This window comes from Chelonoidis abingdonii, chromosome 1 (genome assembly GCF_003597395.2).
Source record: "Chelonoidis abingdonii isolate Lonesome George chromosome 1, CheloAbing_2.0, whole genome shotgun sequence".
Classification (NCBI taxonomy): Eukaryota; Metazoa; Chordata; order Testudines; family Testudinidae; genus Chelonoidis; species Chelonoidis abingdonii.
Genome location: NC_133769.1, coordinates 134,121,790 through 134,139,285, shown reverse-complemented (window position 1 = coordinate 134,139,285; position 17,496 = coordinate 134,121,790). Strand labels below are relative to the sequence as shown.

General features: G+C 39.5%; 1 protein-coding gene across 4 annotated transcripts in view; it reads right to left on the bottom strand.

Annotated features, from left to right (window-relative positions):
- Nucleotides 1-17,496, bottom strand: part of ATXN10 (ataxin 10) — a 167,799-nt gene that overhangs the window by 148,609 nt on the left and 1,694 nt on the right. For all 4 annotated transcript variants that reach the window (XM_075070470.1, XM_075070472.1, XM_032763001.2 and 1 more), the window contains exons 2-3: nt 11,458-11,649; nt 5,348-5,430 (exon numbers count right to left, since the gene is read on the bottom strand). In XM_075070470.1, coding sequence (XP_074926571.1) covers nt 5,348-5,430; nt 11,458-11,649 — 275 coding nt within the window. The remainder of the gene's footprint in view (nt 1-5,347; nt 5,431-11,457; nt 11,650-17,496) is intronic.

Below are 17,496 nucleotides of genomic sequence, written 5' to 3'. Positions count from 1 at the left end.
AGAGCGGGGCCGGTCGTGCTCAGGGCGAGTGGGCACATGGTGCAGCTGGGACCCAGGACCCTTCCCCACTTACAGGCTTCACAGGCACTGCAACTCCTGTGGAGCCAGGTCCCTCTTCCTGCCCCGACCGGCGGGGCCACTTCCCGGGGCCGCTCAGACTCCGCAGACACCAGGTAGCGGTATGGACACACTAACCCAGAAACACAACCTCCAGCTGGAAGTGACAGAGGTCAGGAAAGCATGTGCAAATGCCGGCAGGAGGGGTGGAGAAGAGTGGGCCAGGACCGGCAGGATTTTTAATGGCACGCTGCTGCCTGTTGGGGCCCTGGCCGCTGGCCCCGTTCAGCCTGTTGCCAGCCTGGGTTCAGCAGTGGGCTGAGCGGGACCGGCGGCCTGGACCCCGGCAGGCAGCAGCGTGTCATTAAAAATCGGCTCGCGTGCCGTCTTTGGCACACGTGCCATAGGTTGCCGACCCCAGGCCTATAGGATTTATTTTTTTAAAAAAAATCCACATATTTCTTATGGTTTTCAAAGTTTATGGTGGCAAGACCAGGGGAAAAAACTTCTTTCTTCAGAAACTGCCCTTGGGCTCTTACTCCTTATATACCCTGACTCAAGATGTTCAATATGTGAGACAGCATGTCTGCAGCCGTGACCTTACACTACAGTTATCAGTTTGGGCACCAAAAGCACATGCACTGCAGAAACAGAGACTCATCCATACAATCTACTCAGACAACTCCAGTGATTAAAGCCTTAGTTAACTCAATGAAAAATCCCTGACACAGTTTCATTATCTCTCCTCAATTTAATTTGCAGTTCTCTCCTTCAATGGGAGCTGCCATCTTAGCATTTGCTACTTTAAAATACTTCAACTGTGACACTTAACAGCCTTAAATCCAACCAGGTGAAGTGCTATGATCATTAAAGCAACAAACTATGCAAAACACAAACACTGTAGCACAACTGTGCATCGACACCTTGTACTCATCGAGCTTTTAAATCCCCTGAGTTTGTCTTCTTAGTGTTTAGCCTCCTCAGAACAGAGACCCTGCCTTACTCCAAGTTCTGCACAGTGAACAGCAAACTGTTAGGACTCTATTACACCTTCAGTAAATGAAGGAGAGGAGAGGAACTGGGGTATAGTCTAACTGCAACTAACAGCATGAACTTACAGGGAAAAGTTTGCAACATCTAATTATGAATCTGTGGAAAGATCTCTAAAGGTAACTCATGAAAGTCACTTCAATAGCTATACATTTTTAAAAACTACACTGGACAAGATGCTCAGAAATTCTTAGAGGGATAGATAGATAATGAGTGGGATTGGGTAGCCCAATAGGTCTTTACCATCTCCAATAGCTGTGTGTATGAATTCGCCAGATATGTTTATTTTAAGAACTGTTGCAAACAAGATTCCGTGGGTCTTTGGAGAATCACCTGAACTTTTCTAGACTATCCAGGCTATCTTCATAATCTGTGTGATGATGTACATCTAAGAGAACTAAGAGCACGACTAAACAGACACTACTTTCTCCATTGGTTGTATCTATCTGCTCATTGTGAGGGGTAGATTAAAATGCAGAAAAATATTGCTATGTTGTTTCTATGCAAGAAAAGAAACTCGAAAAACACTGCTACTTAAATTTCCAGGATATTTGGGAACTCACAGGGAAAACTGGTGATACATCAGAAAAAGACAATACTTTCATCTAAATTATGCCTGTGGAATCTCACCATGGCCCCTACGTAAATAGTACCACACACTTAAAAAAAGGGAAAATGTTAATATTCACATAGCTGAGAAGATGCCAAGCAAGTCTGGATTTAATCTAACCAGTGTTTAACAACACACAGCTTTTAATACAGCATTTCCTCTTTTATTCATTAATACATCATTAAAACAAAACTTTTTCCTCCCTGCCCCCAAACCAACCACACCAGTACAGTATTTGCCAAGGATACTATATATATATATATATATATATATATATATATATATATATATATATATATATATATTACTGCAGTGTTTTTTATCCATTACAAATTATAGTACATTCTGAACTTTCCTACTAATATTGCCATACCACACTGAATGACTTAAAATAGATACCACTGGATGAAACTGGAGTGAAAACATAAGGCTGATTATTTAAAACAGACTTTTTTGGTTCCTAAAATTCATTTAAGCTACATGATACCGTTTGCGGCGTGCTTTCATAGTGTAATCAACTCAAGAGAAAATCATTAATTATAATTGAATTCTTCATCCTGCAAGGTATGAGGGTTTATCTACACACACACTTCGTGTGCAGCAAGCTGAGGTGTAAATCTAGAGTGCATTAGCCTACCGCACAGTTGTAATCCTGGTGGACCCTACTAGCACACTAAACGTTCCCTAACATGCTTTAATTTACTCCAATTCTAAAGTAGGTTATATCAAAGTGCACTAGAGAACTTTCAGTGCTAATCAGTAGGCTCCACACAGACACAGATTCGTATCCCAGCTTGCCAGAAACTAAGTGTTTGCGTGGACAAGCCCTTAGATTCTGTGTTTACATTTGATCACGATTCTGAAGGAGATGTTGCTAAAATAACATCCAGGGCCAGATTTTCAAAAGGCATTTAGGCACTTTAAAGATGCAGAGAGGCACCTGAGTAGGATTTTCAATTGCAAAAATGTATTTTAATGGATTTAGGTGCCTAATCTGCTAACCTTTGAAAATTCCACTAAGCACCTATCTGCATCTTTAGGTTCTTACATACCTTTGTAAATCTGGCCCTAGGACATCATTGCAGTTATGAAATATGATAAAACAGCCCATGGGGGAGAAACGTATCTTTGATAATTAGTAAATGTAGTAATAAAAATGAAGAAAATGTAAATAGTAGTACAGTAAACTGATTTAGGTTTATGTTTAATCCAACTAAAAGCTCTACCCAATGTAACAGCCCTTCTCTTCACAAGCATTATGTAGGATCATAAATGCTGTCTTTTGTAAACACATTCTACTCATGTGTTATTCCTCAATTTTCACTTAGCCAGCCTACTGGAAAACTCCATTGTTCTAAGGGTTAAAGACACTTTTTCTCATCTCATTCATTTTCATGGGCAAATCCTTTTACAGGCTAATTCAAGTACAGTACTTAACTCCTGATCACATTTTTACACACACACACACACACACACACACACACACAGCAAAAGAGCACAGTTTTCAGATTAGTCAATGTTATATAGTATTTAGCAGCATCTCTCTCAGGGTTAGTATTCCAATTTTGTTTAAAATTCAAACTCCTCATTCTGCAAACCCATATGCTGACTTGTGTATTAAGGTTAATAAACCACAAAGTAGATTATTACTCTAAATTTAAGGGCTTAATAATATGGTTTTACAAATTTAAGTATTTCAGCCTCATTTTTCCACCAAGTCAGTTATCTGGATTTTTTGGATGACGACGTCTCACTGCTGTTTCTTGTGATCTAAACAGCACCAAGGTAGAGTATGAACATCATAGCACATACCTGGAAGTAACAAGCACCATGTCACACTACAGTGAGAGTCCTCCCAGTGTTCACAACGCTTTTTGCAATGAGTGCAGTAAACACTCACAGCCACTGCAGAATTTGGCACAAAAAAAAAAGACTCTCTCCTTTCATGACCCTATTAAGGTGTAGGAAAGGATGGTCCTCTCTGCTTCTCTATGCACACTGTTCTCCCTGTCCCTCTGAAGAGGTTAAAGATGGCAGGTGCTTCCCCAGGGATCAACTCTTTGGTCCTATTGCTCTCTTGGATAGGGTCTATGGGCCTCTGTCCTGCCCTATAAGGTTTTGGCTCCCACTGTTTCCCCCAGTTCTGCTCTTCACTCCATGGCCTGTGAAGTGGTTGAGTGTGGAATGGAGTGTTCCCTCTGATCCTAATCCTCTCTCCCCGGCTTCATGAAATGGTTGGAGGTTCCTCTCCCACATTCTCCCAACTCCTCCCTTCCACATTCTGTGGAGGGTTCTCCCCTCCCTGGCTCCTCCTCTACTCCCCATAAGAATGGGGGCTCTGGTACTGCTCCCTCCACACAGAATCCCTGCGAGTCTCACTAATCTTTCCCTAGCCCAGCAAGGGATAGAACTGTGGTGGAAGTGGGCAAGGAATCACCAACAGGGAACTGAAGTACTTTGTCTTGACCTTGCATCATAGCAATCTTGTGGGAAAGGTCTCCTGGGGTCCACTGCTCCTTTCCAACCCAATGCAGGTGTTTGAAGAGAAGTCACTGGTGGCACTAATTCCACTCCCTTCACAAGAGGAGAGAGGAACAGCAACCACAGAAGGAATTCCCATTCCTCCAAAGGGAAGAAGGAGACAATGAAACAGACTGGGAACCAAATGTTTTCTCTCCCAGCCTTCCTCACCACCACAAATGGCAGAGTTGGTGGCCCTACTCATATATACACAGAAAAACAGGAGAAGACAAGTAACTGAAGTTTAGTTACTGTGAATTAAGCGAGGGGGGGAGGGGGTAAAAGTGGTAGTGGTGGTGTGCAAGTGCAGCTGACATGAAGCAGAGCGGATCACTGGGCCAACAGAGACTTTCTTCTCTCTGAACAGCATACGTCTCTATATGTCCAGTTTAAGGGAAGAATAGGTCTTGAATAGATTGTTCAGCTATTGGCACATACTGTCCTGACTGGCCAGAGAGAGTGGCACAGCTATGTAAAGAGAGGCCACAACCACATAATTTATCTGAATCCAAGAAACAAATTCTTTCTAGAATGTCAGAGAAAGAAAAATGAATATAGACCCATTTCTGCATGACAGCAAATCAAGCGAAAGACAATAAGACAGCAAAAGATATTTAGAGTGGAGACATCATAGGCATTTTTCATTTTTGCAAGTTTAAATATCCTGATAATTTTACTGAAGTTTCCATATATCTTCCCCTTTACAATCTCCAGGGAACACTGGAGGACAAATATTATGGACATAGAAAAACAGTGTATATGAGAAGGGTTTAGGGCTGGTATTTTCCAAGTGACACAAAAGAGTTAAGATTTGAACTCAGATTTGGATGCCTTACTCCTTCGGGTGATTTTTAAAGCACCAGCTATATTATACTGTATATACACACGAGACACATACTATTCTTAGTCCACCAATTAAAAAAAAAATACAAATTAGGAAAGAAAGTTAGCATGCCAAGTACCAAATACAACAGCTTATTTACAGAAAAATGTAAAAAGTTGATTTCAGGACATAATACTACAATTTATAAAATTGCCACCAAGCAATAAAATATAATAATTTTCAAAATAGTGTAGGTTACACATTACCCAAAATGCATACTCTCTTACCAGCCAGTAACGATTCCTGTTCAACTTCTAATCCGTGAAGCAACTGGATCAAGTGGACAGACACTTCAATCAGACCCAAATTCCTATTATATAGTTAAAAGAAAGAGGGAGTTTAATTTTAAACCTCCTAGGTGGGGGAAAACACTGTATGGAGTTACATCACAAAATATCACAGATTGATCCTAATCTCACTGAAGCCTCTCACCTGACTTCAGTGGATGCAGAATCAAGCACCACAGGTAAAGTCATATTGGGGAAGACATGGGTCTCTGACACTTGTAAACAAAATGTTAACTGTTCATTTCAGACTGTTAGCATAACCATACTTTCAGTTCTGAGCTAAATGTTTGCAGTTTCATGTCCTTCACAAAGATTTGGGTTTTTATACCGGCCCAGTGCATGCTGGGTAGATGTCAGTGCAGCAGGTGCATACTTGGGATGGAGTGGGGCTCAGTATTGTTAGAGAAGCTGTCTTTCAGATCAGTCTGTTCTGTTAATCCCTGGAACCTCTCCAGGTGGATATTACAGATTTGTATCACTTTCCAAACACATTAAGGGATAACCCCAGTTCCATGGCTGACACTTCCTCATTCAATAAGTTCTAAGGATATCACAGGTTGTGTGTGAACTGGTTTCAATGCACAATAGCTACTTCATTTGTCTATAGTCACTGCACTACCCCTAAAACAACAGGGACTATTATTGCTAGTTATTATTTGTTATTATCTAAGATTACTATCTGTAGCACCTCGGATCCCTGATGATTATGGAGCAGGACACTATTGGGCTAGATGCAGTTCAAAGAAAAGGCACATATAAATTCACATTTTATCTTTAAAGAACGATTTTCTTGCACTATCTTTTTTTTGTAATTTACCTTTAAATATTGAATATGTACAATTAATGTTTTTGTATAGTCATATGCTACATTATATCTTTTCCCATTCTACTCATAGGTCTCAACCCAAAGGTCATTCCTGAACGAGACTGACCAGCCCACTGTGTCCTCAACTCCTCCCTTAAAAACAAACCCGGCTACACTATACACCATTGGCTAAAAGGAAAGCAATAAGAGCTCATCTGACTCTGTACCCCTTCCCTTCTGAACCACCAGGGACAACTACCTTAGCAGTTCACCACTTGTACACCTCAATGCTCTGAATAGTACCATAAAGCATTGCCATCGGAACAGCTTACTTATCATAATGTGTGTCACATAAAATGACCCTTACTGAATCCAGATTCAGTCTTTTCCCTCTCTGAGCTTCAAAAATCCCAAACTGATAGAATTTAGTTGGGAATTTCTATAATTAAATGGAAATATTTTCATAAAGTAAAACTTCAAATAGTTTAAGTAGTTATGAAATATGCCATCAATGCCCCAGTATATTACGCACTACCATTAACTATCAGGGATTTTAAAATACCAGACAAAAATGGCTCAAATGAAATTAAGAACTAAGGGGTTAATTCATTAGGAAATATTCAAAACCATGGAATAAGGGCAAGGAAAATTCCAGATGGTCATGGATCCTAACTCTACTTCAGAGGGAGGAATGGAAGACCACCAGCTCAGAGCTTGTCAGAAAAGACAATTAGAGTCAAGGCATTCAAACAGTTTCATAATCAAAAGTTATCTTGGCGGCAGAGAATTTATGCCAGTAAGCTCTCCACCTCCCATGGAGCACATCACTCTCTCCAGTGAGCAGTGCAAACAGGAATATTTAAGAATCTGTAAATTTAGCTCCAAGCTGAATATTTCTGCATATGTTTTCAGTGACAACTTGGGCCCCTTTTAACTTTAAAACAAATAGGAGTCCACATGTATGAAACATGAGTTTCTTTGCAGTGAGCCAAGTGAACTAAATGACTTAGGAAGAATGAAGTGACAGCCTCCAGATACTTTCATCCCCAAGTCTCTTATTTTTTTCAAACCCTTAGTATTCCTTCCTGAAAATCCTTAGTTCAGTATTAGCTTGATTTTGAATAGCATCAAAAAGGTTTACATTTCTAAACCCTGCATATTGCAAACTTGACACCAAATTCAGCTGATCATTTCCCCTCCATCCACAGTTCCTGACCATTTAAGGGACTTTTAATCCTGAACAAACTGTGCCTTTATGGCAATTCAAAAAATCACTATGGGCACATTGTGACCCATTCCAAGTGTCTGTCAGGGTATTTAAGGAGCAGAAGGCTACACACACACTGCCCATGTACACTGGGATTGTGGCAAAGCCAAAATAGACCTCTACGAATAATCTCTACTATGCAAAAGGTGCCTTTACACATGTAGCCAAGCTACAGCATGTTTGGCTATTAGAATTCAGTTTCTTGTCAAAATGCATCATCATGCATTAGTTGGCTGCTGAGGCTATCATCAGTCTGGCACAGAGCTGCAACCAATGGAGGCAACACCTTTCTTCTTACTCATTGAATAACAGATTCAATACTTAACTCCCGCACAGACATTAACCATAAATTCATAGCTATTCAATGGTCCTCTTAGGTGTACACATCATAGGAGACACCATCAGCCCTGGCAGCATTTTGAGAAGAACTGAACAAATAATGGATTTTTTTGGTTCAAGGGAGGAAGAGATAACAAAAAATATCCAGTTCAATATAAACCAAACCCATCTTTTAATTTTTGTTGTCAAATCAAGGACTCGACAAAATTTCATTTAGAATCGACCAAACTTTTTCAGATGGACTTGAAATGACTGAGTTTTTCCAGTGTTTTTCACCCTGTTTTGTGAAGGATGAAAAAGAGGTAGCTTCTCCCAATCTAGGTTAAGGTATGCTGACAAGAAGAAACTTGCACAGTCATTGCTATTCTTGTTCCAGGGATACAGGGAATACTTCATTTCTAAGTGCTGCTAACTGACATCTTCAACCTGTAGAAACATTCACTGTAAAAACATTTCTTTAAAATACAACTTTGAGTTTGGACTCCCAAACTGCATTTCTATAACTCATAGCAAATTTACAGAAATTTTATACTGCCGCTTTCCTCGCTTTTAAAATATGCCATCACACAACTGTGTGCTTTTTATGTATACTTTACTCCTGGGGGAATTCTGCGTGCGTGCACACACACACAAAAATCTGTGCCAAAAAATTTAAAATCTACATACAATATTTTAAAATTCTGCAAAATTCTGCATATTTTGTCAAAATAGAACAATATAATCACACCAGTTTCAAATACTTTGGTAATTCATTTCAAAATACTTGTCAGCAAGTATGTCTGTAACAATACAGACAACAAAAAAGTTCAGGAAATTTTATTTTTTTGACGATCAAGATTCCTTACTAGGCATATTAATACAGAAGTCTGAGTAATAATTAATTTAAACTACAATACAGGACCATATTTCTCGCTCCCCTCAGAAGCAGTGCAAAGGCTTGGAACAGTCAGGGGTAACAGAGGAGCTGAGGGAGAGGGAAGTAATTGCTGGGAAGAAGCCTGGGTGTAAACTTGGAGGGTTGCTGGATATGGGTGGGAAAAGTATGAAACAGGGTTTGTTTTTGTTTTTCTGGTGAGGGGAGGGATTTTTAGGGAGCTTCCCACGTGCAGACCCTGTCTGACCCCTAGCCTCTCCCATTCAGTTAGGCACATCTGCCCCTGTCCCCATGTGTCCCTGCACGCCCTGTCCATGTGTCCCTCCATCCCCAGACACCCATTCCCTCCCATCCCCATATGTCCCTGCACTCTTCCCCCGTTCCCATGTAGCCCTACACCCCCTTAGCCAGCTCCCTCCCCCATCCCCATGTGTCCTTGCACTCCCTCCCTTCTGTCTCCATGTGTCTCTGTGCCCCACTCAGTCATCCCGTCCCCCACGTAGCCCTGCACCCCTTCCCTGTGTTCACGTGTCCCTGTACCCCCTCATCCAGTCCCTTCCTCTCATCTCCGTGTGCCCCTCCCCTCTATCCCCATGTCTCTGTGCCCCCAACTCAGCCATCCACCGTACCCCATGTAGCCCTGCACCCCCTCCCTGTGCCGGTGTCCTTACACGCCTTCAGCCAGCCCCCTGCCCTCATCTCCATTTGTCCCTGCACCCCATTCCCATGTGTCTCTATGCCCCCACTCAGCCACCCCCATGTGGCCCTGCACCCTCTCCCCTGTCTCCATGTCACCCTGCATCTCCCTCCCCCTGTGGCCCTCCACCTCCAATCCTATTCAGGCCCCGCCCCAGTCTGTCATCCACCACTAGCCCTTATGAGCCTGTCCATGACCCTCCAGCATCCCCATGCTGTCTGTCGCCCGACGGCCACTGCAAAGAAGGCACTGAAGGTTCTCTCCTTTATTGTAGCTGGGGCTAGCCAGGAACAGCTGCTCTGTTCTAGCACCAGAGCGCCCTCTGGTGGGCAAAAGGCAGAACGGCAGCAACTTTCCAACAGAAAGTATTTTCTGCACAAAATAGACACACACACACAGACAGACACACACACACGCAACACATGAATTCTGCCCATGCGCAATGGCATACAATTCCTCCAGGACTAATAGTTACAAACCTGACTAATAATTTCACCTAAATTTTTATGTTTCAGAATTTTAGATGCATTTGTACTTAATTGTTGTGGTGGGAAATAAGGCAACAACCCTTTAAACATTCTGTTGAGTGAAAAGAAGACTACAGTGTTTGAGAATGTCTGAATAGTTTGCTGTCATAGGATGCAACCACAAAATATTATACAACCCTCATTTTGGATTCTAAGTAAACACTACAGCCTGAAACATGTAAAATGAGGAAGCAGCAATATAAAACATATTTAAACAATCATTTATTGTTATTACAGGAAATTCCATTCACAGCCTTTTTCAGTTATGCAAGTCTTTAAAAATAAATAATCAGATGCAACATCCTCATCTGAACACTATCACAGTATTTATGGAGTTCTGTTATTTAACTTCATCTAGTCTGATCCAATACAGGACAATTTCTATCTCATATAGAATACTATATCTCAGTAAGTCAGGTTTGAAAAAGTACCAGAAAGAGTAATTTATAAGATTCTGAACACCAGTTTCACATAATCCAGCAACCTTGATATGGCTATTTTCTGGCTAGCTATTACACTTAACTAGCTAAATTTTTAACAACATTTTGAAAATGAGAAGTACTGTGAGAGCAAAGTATTACTGTCTCTAACATTTATTTTTACTGTTTTTTTGCAAATCCAGAGTGGATGACTGCCAATCTAAGAAATTAAAACTAAATTCTGCTTGAAATACACCCATGCAACCTGAAATAAATGGAGATGAGACTACGTAATTGAGGGCAGAATCCAGCTCTTCACACTCATTAATATTAGATTAACAGTGTACAATTTACTCCAGATAACATACACAAATATTGAATGTATTTTGTCATACGCAAGATATAAACCTATATGTATTAAAAGAACATTAAAGCATCCTTCATTTCAAATGTCAGCTAAGGTTGCGGACTTCTAAGAATATATTCCCTATCATATCATCTACAAAACCCATCCACTTAAAACAGGGGTAGGCAACCTGCGGCACACAAGCTGATTTTCAGTGGCACTCACGCTGCCTGGGTCCTGACCACCAGTCCAGGGGGCTCTGCATTTTAATTTAATTTTAAATGAAGCTTCTTAAACATTTTAAAAACCTTGTTTACTTTACATACAACAATAGTTTAGTTATACATTATAAACTTATAGAAAGAGACCTTCTAAAAACTTAAAAATGTATTACTGGCACGTGAAACCTTAAATTAGAGTGAATAAATGAAGACTTGGCACACCACTTCTGAAAGATTGGTGACCCCTGACTTAGAAGCCAAAAATTGAAGTTAACAACATCATAAATATTATATTGCTCACATAATCAACTTCCATTATTCAGAGGACAAAGAAATGCATATTTTCATCATAATCCAGCAACCTTAACTCTGACATATGAATTTTTATAATTATTTCAATCTAAATATTTTCTTAAGAATTCTGTTAAGTGGAAAATATCAGTTAATATACTTACAAATCAAATAAGAACACAACAAGGTAAAATAAAAGATAAAGCACTAACACAATTTAAACTCTCTAAAATTTGTGTATGTTAATAAGGATCATAACTATACCTTATAACATCTTGATTCTTGGCACACCGAACACAGGCATTCCGTAGACATCTGAAACATTCTGCTATAAGCAGCAGACATGTGTCTAGAGTTATCAGTTCCATGGAATCCTTGCAGGCCAATTCCATTTCACACGAGGCTTTAGTCAAGATTTTCAGAAGACTCTGGAACATACTTTCTTCTGCCATTTCTCTGAAATAAAGTATAACTGCAGTGAGTAAAGGAGGATTATAAATAGGGCGGGGAAATATTGGTTAGACAAGAAAATCTCTCATGAAGCTTATTATTCAAGTCAGGTTCTTTTAAAATTTAACACTGAAGAGTTGACATAATACTGTAATATATTTCCGCAATAAGAAAACTTAACCCTCCTGACACACCAAATCCTTGAGTAGAGGAGACTCACTATTAAGTGTTAGAAAAATCCAAAAGGTTCATACTAATTTTTTAAGTTATATAAAGTAAACTCTCTATTCCTGTAAAACCTTGCCCTCCCCAGAAATCAAGGGCCTTATTTTAAGATATACCAAGCACGTACTTAGCAGAGTTATTTCCAGTTCAATATGAGGACTTTTTGTCTAGTTTACTAAGTAACTGCTAGACCAGGCAAAAAACTATGCAACTCTTGAGAATATCTTGCCATGATGTGTGGTCTAAAAAAAAAAGTTAGAACTGCAGTTATATGAGTGGAGGTTTCCTCCTATGCACAGGTCATTCCACTCTCACAGAGTTAAAGCAGATGAAGAGAATTGCTGCTAAAATGTTATGCTGAAGCTTACACGCACATTTCTCACAAAAGCAGCAAGCATAAATTTCCAAGTCGTCTGTCACACACAGATGTGTGAAAAGCTTCCAGAATATAGCTGTTGGCATATTTATTTATTTTTTCAAAATTTATGTTTAGAAAGGAGATGAATGTGACAGATTAAAGCCAGTCAGTAATTCATATCTGATAGAGCATGAATTCTGGTGAAACTCTGCTACACAAGAAAGTGCAGCATGGCGTCACTTTAAGAACAGAGAGTTTAACTCAATCCAACACTGCCAGCCAGATGCTGCTGACATGGAAAACCAGAATCCAGCCACTTTGACCCTTAGATGGATTTAAGGTGCACACAAGATCAAAGGAGCATTTAAATGCTACATTTTGAAAGAGGCAGTAGCAAAATATCTTCTGAGCTAAATACTGGGCCAAAAGGAGCTAAAAATGGGGAAGAAAGGTTAATCAACACAGGCGATAATAATCACAATTATTACCTTTCATTAATGTAATGCTTGACCATTTTTGGTGAAAGTATGACAGCATTCATTATCTTGTATGGCTAGATATTTGATGGTGATCAAATAGGAAGGAAAGTGTTTCACTTGATGCATAAGAAGTTATTTTGTTGGGTTTTAAAATATGAAAAAAAACCACGTATTTGACTAAGGTCTCCCACTGACAAGGACATGTTGCAACTACTGCCATTTACACACACAAAAATCCAGAAGATTACACGATTTGGAGACTACCGTTCCACAGAATCTATAAATAAATTCATCCACACAGACATAGGGATATTTCTCCAAACACTGACGAGACAGCGTCTGGTAAAGGAGCACCCAACTATATTCAATCCCACATATGACAGAGTCACATTTGCTCTGTTGAGTCAAGATGCCATACAGAGCCATTAACAGGGCAACTGTTCAAGAGCAGTATACCAATTAAATAATGCAAAAAATAAAAAACTTTCAGGGTATGTTAGCAATTCCCTTTATTTTTACCTATGCTGTGAGTTGGAATACCACAAGGAACTGTTTGATAAATTTTCCTAACTTTACTTCAAAATATAGAAATCAAAAGCTAATCTGAGCGACCCCTTTCTAGTATACAACAGTCAATTATTTTAAATTGGTAAAAGACAAGCAAAAGCTCTAAGTGTAGATTTTTGGTTTTGTTTTTTGATTTTTTTTAACGTGTACTCTAGCTGGCTATACTGTAAAAAACAGTTACAAAAGGCTTTTCAATACAAATATAAAGTCTTATTCTGTTTAGCAAACTGCAGTTGTGCAGCATAGGAATTCGTTCGGAAAGCCATTTTAACTGTTTACTGGATCATGAAATTCAGGCTATTTTGATAGCCTATATTATAAACAGAAATCAGAAGTTTTGATTAAAAAGGATAATCTAAAAAATAAGACATTTGTTCAGAAAAAGGTAGCGCATCATGATTTTTTATAATATATTCTAGTAAAATATGAAGATCTGATTACTCTGCTAGTTTCCAACAAACTATTTTAAATGCCAATATTTATAGTTTTTTCTTTGTTTCTCCTCACTGTAGAATCTGAGCACCTGACACACATTAATGGATTTATCTTCCCACTATTAACAAAACAGGGAAGTTTATTCCATGTATGTGGCAGCGAAGCACAAAGAAATACATTAGTTTTATGGGTGCTTGCCAGTTCCAGAAGAAAAAAAAAATACCATAAACGATGTGCCCAAGGTCACACAACAAGTCTGCAAAAGATGCAGGTACAGAACCCAGATGTGGTTCCCAGTATAGGGCTTTACAATAATACCATCATTCCTCTCAAAGCAGTGCTCTTTCCACAGATTAAAAAGTATCTATGTGAAAATATTGCTAACCAAAATTCAAGTAACTATATGCATAATCATTTTAAATATAATGGGATGGTTGGGCAGGCTTAAATCAATTGCAAGAAGCCCAAGAATAGTTTCTGCTACTACACTTGCCCGTAAACTCTCCAGTCAATGTTTGTGGGTTTACAGTTTGTTTATTTTTTGGCAGATGGGGTAAACTAAAGTTTTTCCTCTTTCCTGTTCGCATGTGAAAGGCCCACAAACATACAGGTAAAACAGTGACATTGACTATACTCAAAATGCTGTGGAAAGTACAAAGTAAATGTGAAGAAAAATATTTTCCTGCAATCTGTTATTAAAAATTTGTATTACCATAGTACCTAGGAGCCCTAGTTATGGACGAGGATCTCATTGTCTGAGGTGCTGTCCAAACAGAACAAAGAGATGGTCCCTGCCCCAAAGAGCTTAAATTTTTGATGCTACTTGTAACATTAGTAAGTAAAAACTTCAGGCAGAAGTGTGATTTAAATTGCCATGTTCCTCTAAACATCACCAAAACTTCGTGCATTTCTGATAAATCTATTACTTCAATAAATAAAAAAAGTCACATTACATTTTCTATATAGAGGATCCTGCTCTCCCAGTCTTAGGTTAGTCCCTTTTTACATGGAAGAATTTCTGTATTAAATTAACTTGTTCTTTTGCCTTTGTTATTGTGAGATGATGTCGATACTGTGTGCTCTGAAATGTGTAGTTTGGGCTCATTCTGCTTTGTTCCAGTAAGTGTATCCATAGTTAAGAACACTCCACTGATAAAGGGCTACTCACTGAGTGTAACCAAGTTACCACCTAATTTAATTTAATAATTGGAGATATACCAATCTCCTAGAACTGGAAGAGACCTTGAAAGGTCATTGAGTCCAGCCCTCTGCCTTCACTAGCAGGACCAAGTACTGATTTATGCCCCAGATCCCTAGGTGCCCCCTCAAGCACTGAACTCACAACCCTGGGTTTAGCAGGCTGATGATCAAACCACTGAGCTATCCCTCCCCTCCAGGCTCAAAGAAGGACCAATCCCTAGACAGTTTTTTTTCCCCAGTTCCCTAAATGGCCCTCTCAAGGATTGAACTCACACCCCTAGGTTTAGCAGGCCAATGCTCAAACCACTGAGCTATCCCTCCCCCCACCTCTTGGGAGGTGGATTACCTATGCCAACGGGAAAACCCATCCTGAAGCACTACAGTGGCACAGCTGCAGCCACACCACTGTAGCATTCGAAGTGTATACATATCCTTGGACGCACAGCTTGGCTAAGTTTTCTGTCTGAAACATACTTCTAGCGAAAAATGCAGATTTGGTGATAATGACACATTTTGTGAATTTGAGTTAGTTTAGTGAAAAAAGGTTTAGTGAAAAAACAAAGAACGTGCAAAAAATAAAAAATTTTGTTTTGGTATTTTCTAAATATTTTAATTTTTTTAGTTCAATGACTTTCTAAATTTCCTTCAATTTTAATTTAAAAATTCCAAACCATTTAAAAATGCTCAAAAAATCAAAATGAAATGCTTTGACCCAAAATGATTGTTTTTCAGTTTTTCAGAACTGCCATCAAACCAAACAATCTGTTATTTATCCAGCTCTAGTTAGATAAGTTCCCAAACAGCAGTATTTAAACACATGCACACACACAAATAAATGAAACAAACAAATTGTGAAAATTGCCCATGGTCACACAAATAAGCTGTGATACAGCAGGGAATCAAACCTGGATCTTAAGCCCTGTTTCAGTGTCCTACGCGTAAGCCCAGATAAAAAACTAAGGAAGGATATAACTAGCAATATTAGGTTTTGAAAAGGTTTAAAAAAATACAAACAAAACATAAATTGTAGCATGTTCACACTTTGAACTGAGGACAATTCCCAGCTCACTAGTTCTGATCACACTATTCAAGGGACACCATCATAGGACCTAACCACATCAGCCACACTATCAGAGGCTCGTTCACCTGCACATCTACCAACGTGATATATGCCATCATGTGCCAGCAATGTCCCTCTGCCATGTACGTTGGCCAAACCGGATAGTCTCTACGTAAAAGACTAAATGGACACAAATGAGACGTCAAGAATTATAACATTCAAAAACCATTCGGAGAACACTTCAGTCTCCCTGGTCACTCAATTACAGCCCTAAAAGTCGCAATATTACAACAAAAATACTTTAAAAACAGACTCCAACAAGAGACTGCTGAATTAGAATTAGTTTGCAAAATGGACACCATTAAATTATGCTTGAATAAAGACTGGGAGTGGATGGGCCATTACAGAAAGTTAAACTATTTCCCCATGTTTATTCCCCCCCTCACACACACACACACACTGTTCCTTACACCTTCTTGTGAACTGCGACAAAAGGACCATTTTGATTACCGCTACAAAAAGTTTCTCTCTCTCCTGCTGGTAACAGCTCACCTTAACTGATCACTGTCGTTAGAGTGTGTATGGTAACACCCATTGGTTCATGTTCTCTGTGTGTGTGCGCGCGTGTGTACATAGATTTTATATGTGTGTGTGTATATATATATAATCTTCCTACTGTATTTTCCACTGCATCCATCCAATGAAGTGGGCTGTAGACCACGAAAGCTTATACTCAAATCAATTTGTTAGTCTCTAACGTGCCACAAGTACTCCTGTCCTTTTTAAAAATAGAGTGTAGCCACTGTGCCCTGAATGGGCAGGACTAGTTAACCTAACTATTTTTAGTTTGCTAGCTCACATCAAGCTAGCATGCGTATGTTTCCTCCACTTGGGAAGTACACTCCCAGCTCAAAACATAGCCATACCCTAAGTTAGGGAAAGTGTAATTTCAAGAAAATGAATTTTAAAAATAACATGCAGATATGTTAGCTTTTTAACACAAACATATGATTAACCTACATTTTTTTATCTTCAACATATGAGTTACAAGCTAGTGTTCCCCCTAATCCTATAACTGGATCCACATGGATCAACTCTTGCACCCAAACAGAGCCCCTGAAGCCAATGCAGCTCTACAGGTATGTCCAGACTACCCGCCATATCGGTGGGTAGCGATCGATTTTTTGGTGATCGATATATCACGTCTCATCTAGACGCGATATATTGATCCCCGAATGCGCTCCCGTCGACTCCGGAACTCCACCGGAGCGAGTGACAGTAGTGGAGTCGACACGGGGAGCCGCAGACATCGATTCCGCTCCGTGAGTACCTGAGGAAAATCGATCTAAGATATGCAATTTCAGCTACGTGAATAGCATAGCTGAAGTCGAAGCATCTTATATCAATACCGCTCCTTCCCCTCAGTGTAGACCACCCCAACATCAGTGCAAGGACCTGCTCAGATGGGTCCGATTACATGAAAACTAAAATAAAAATAAAGAAAATTCAGACAGAATTTTGATTAACTA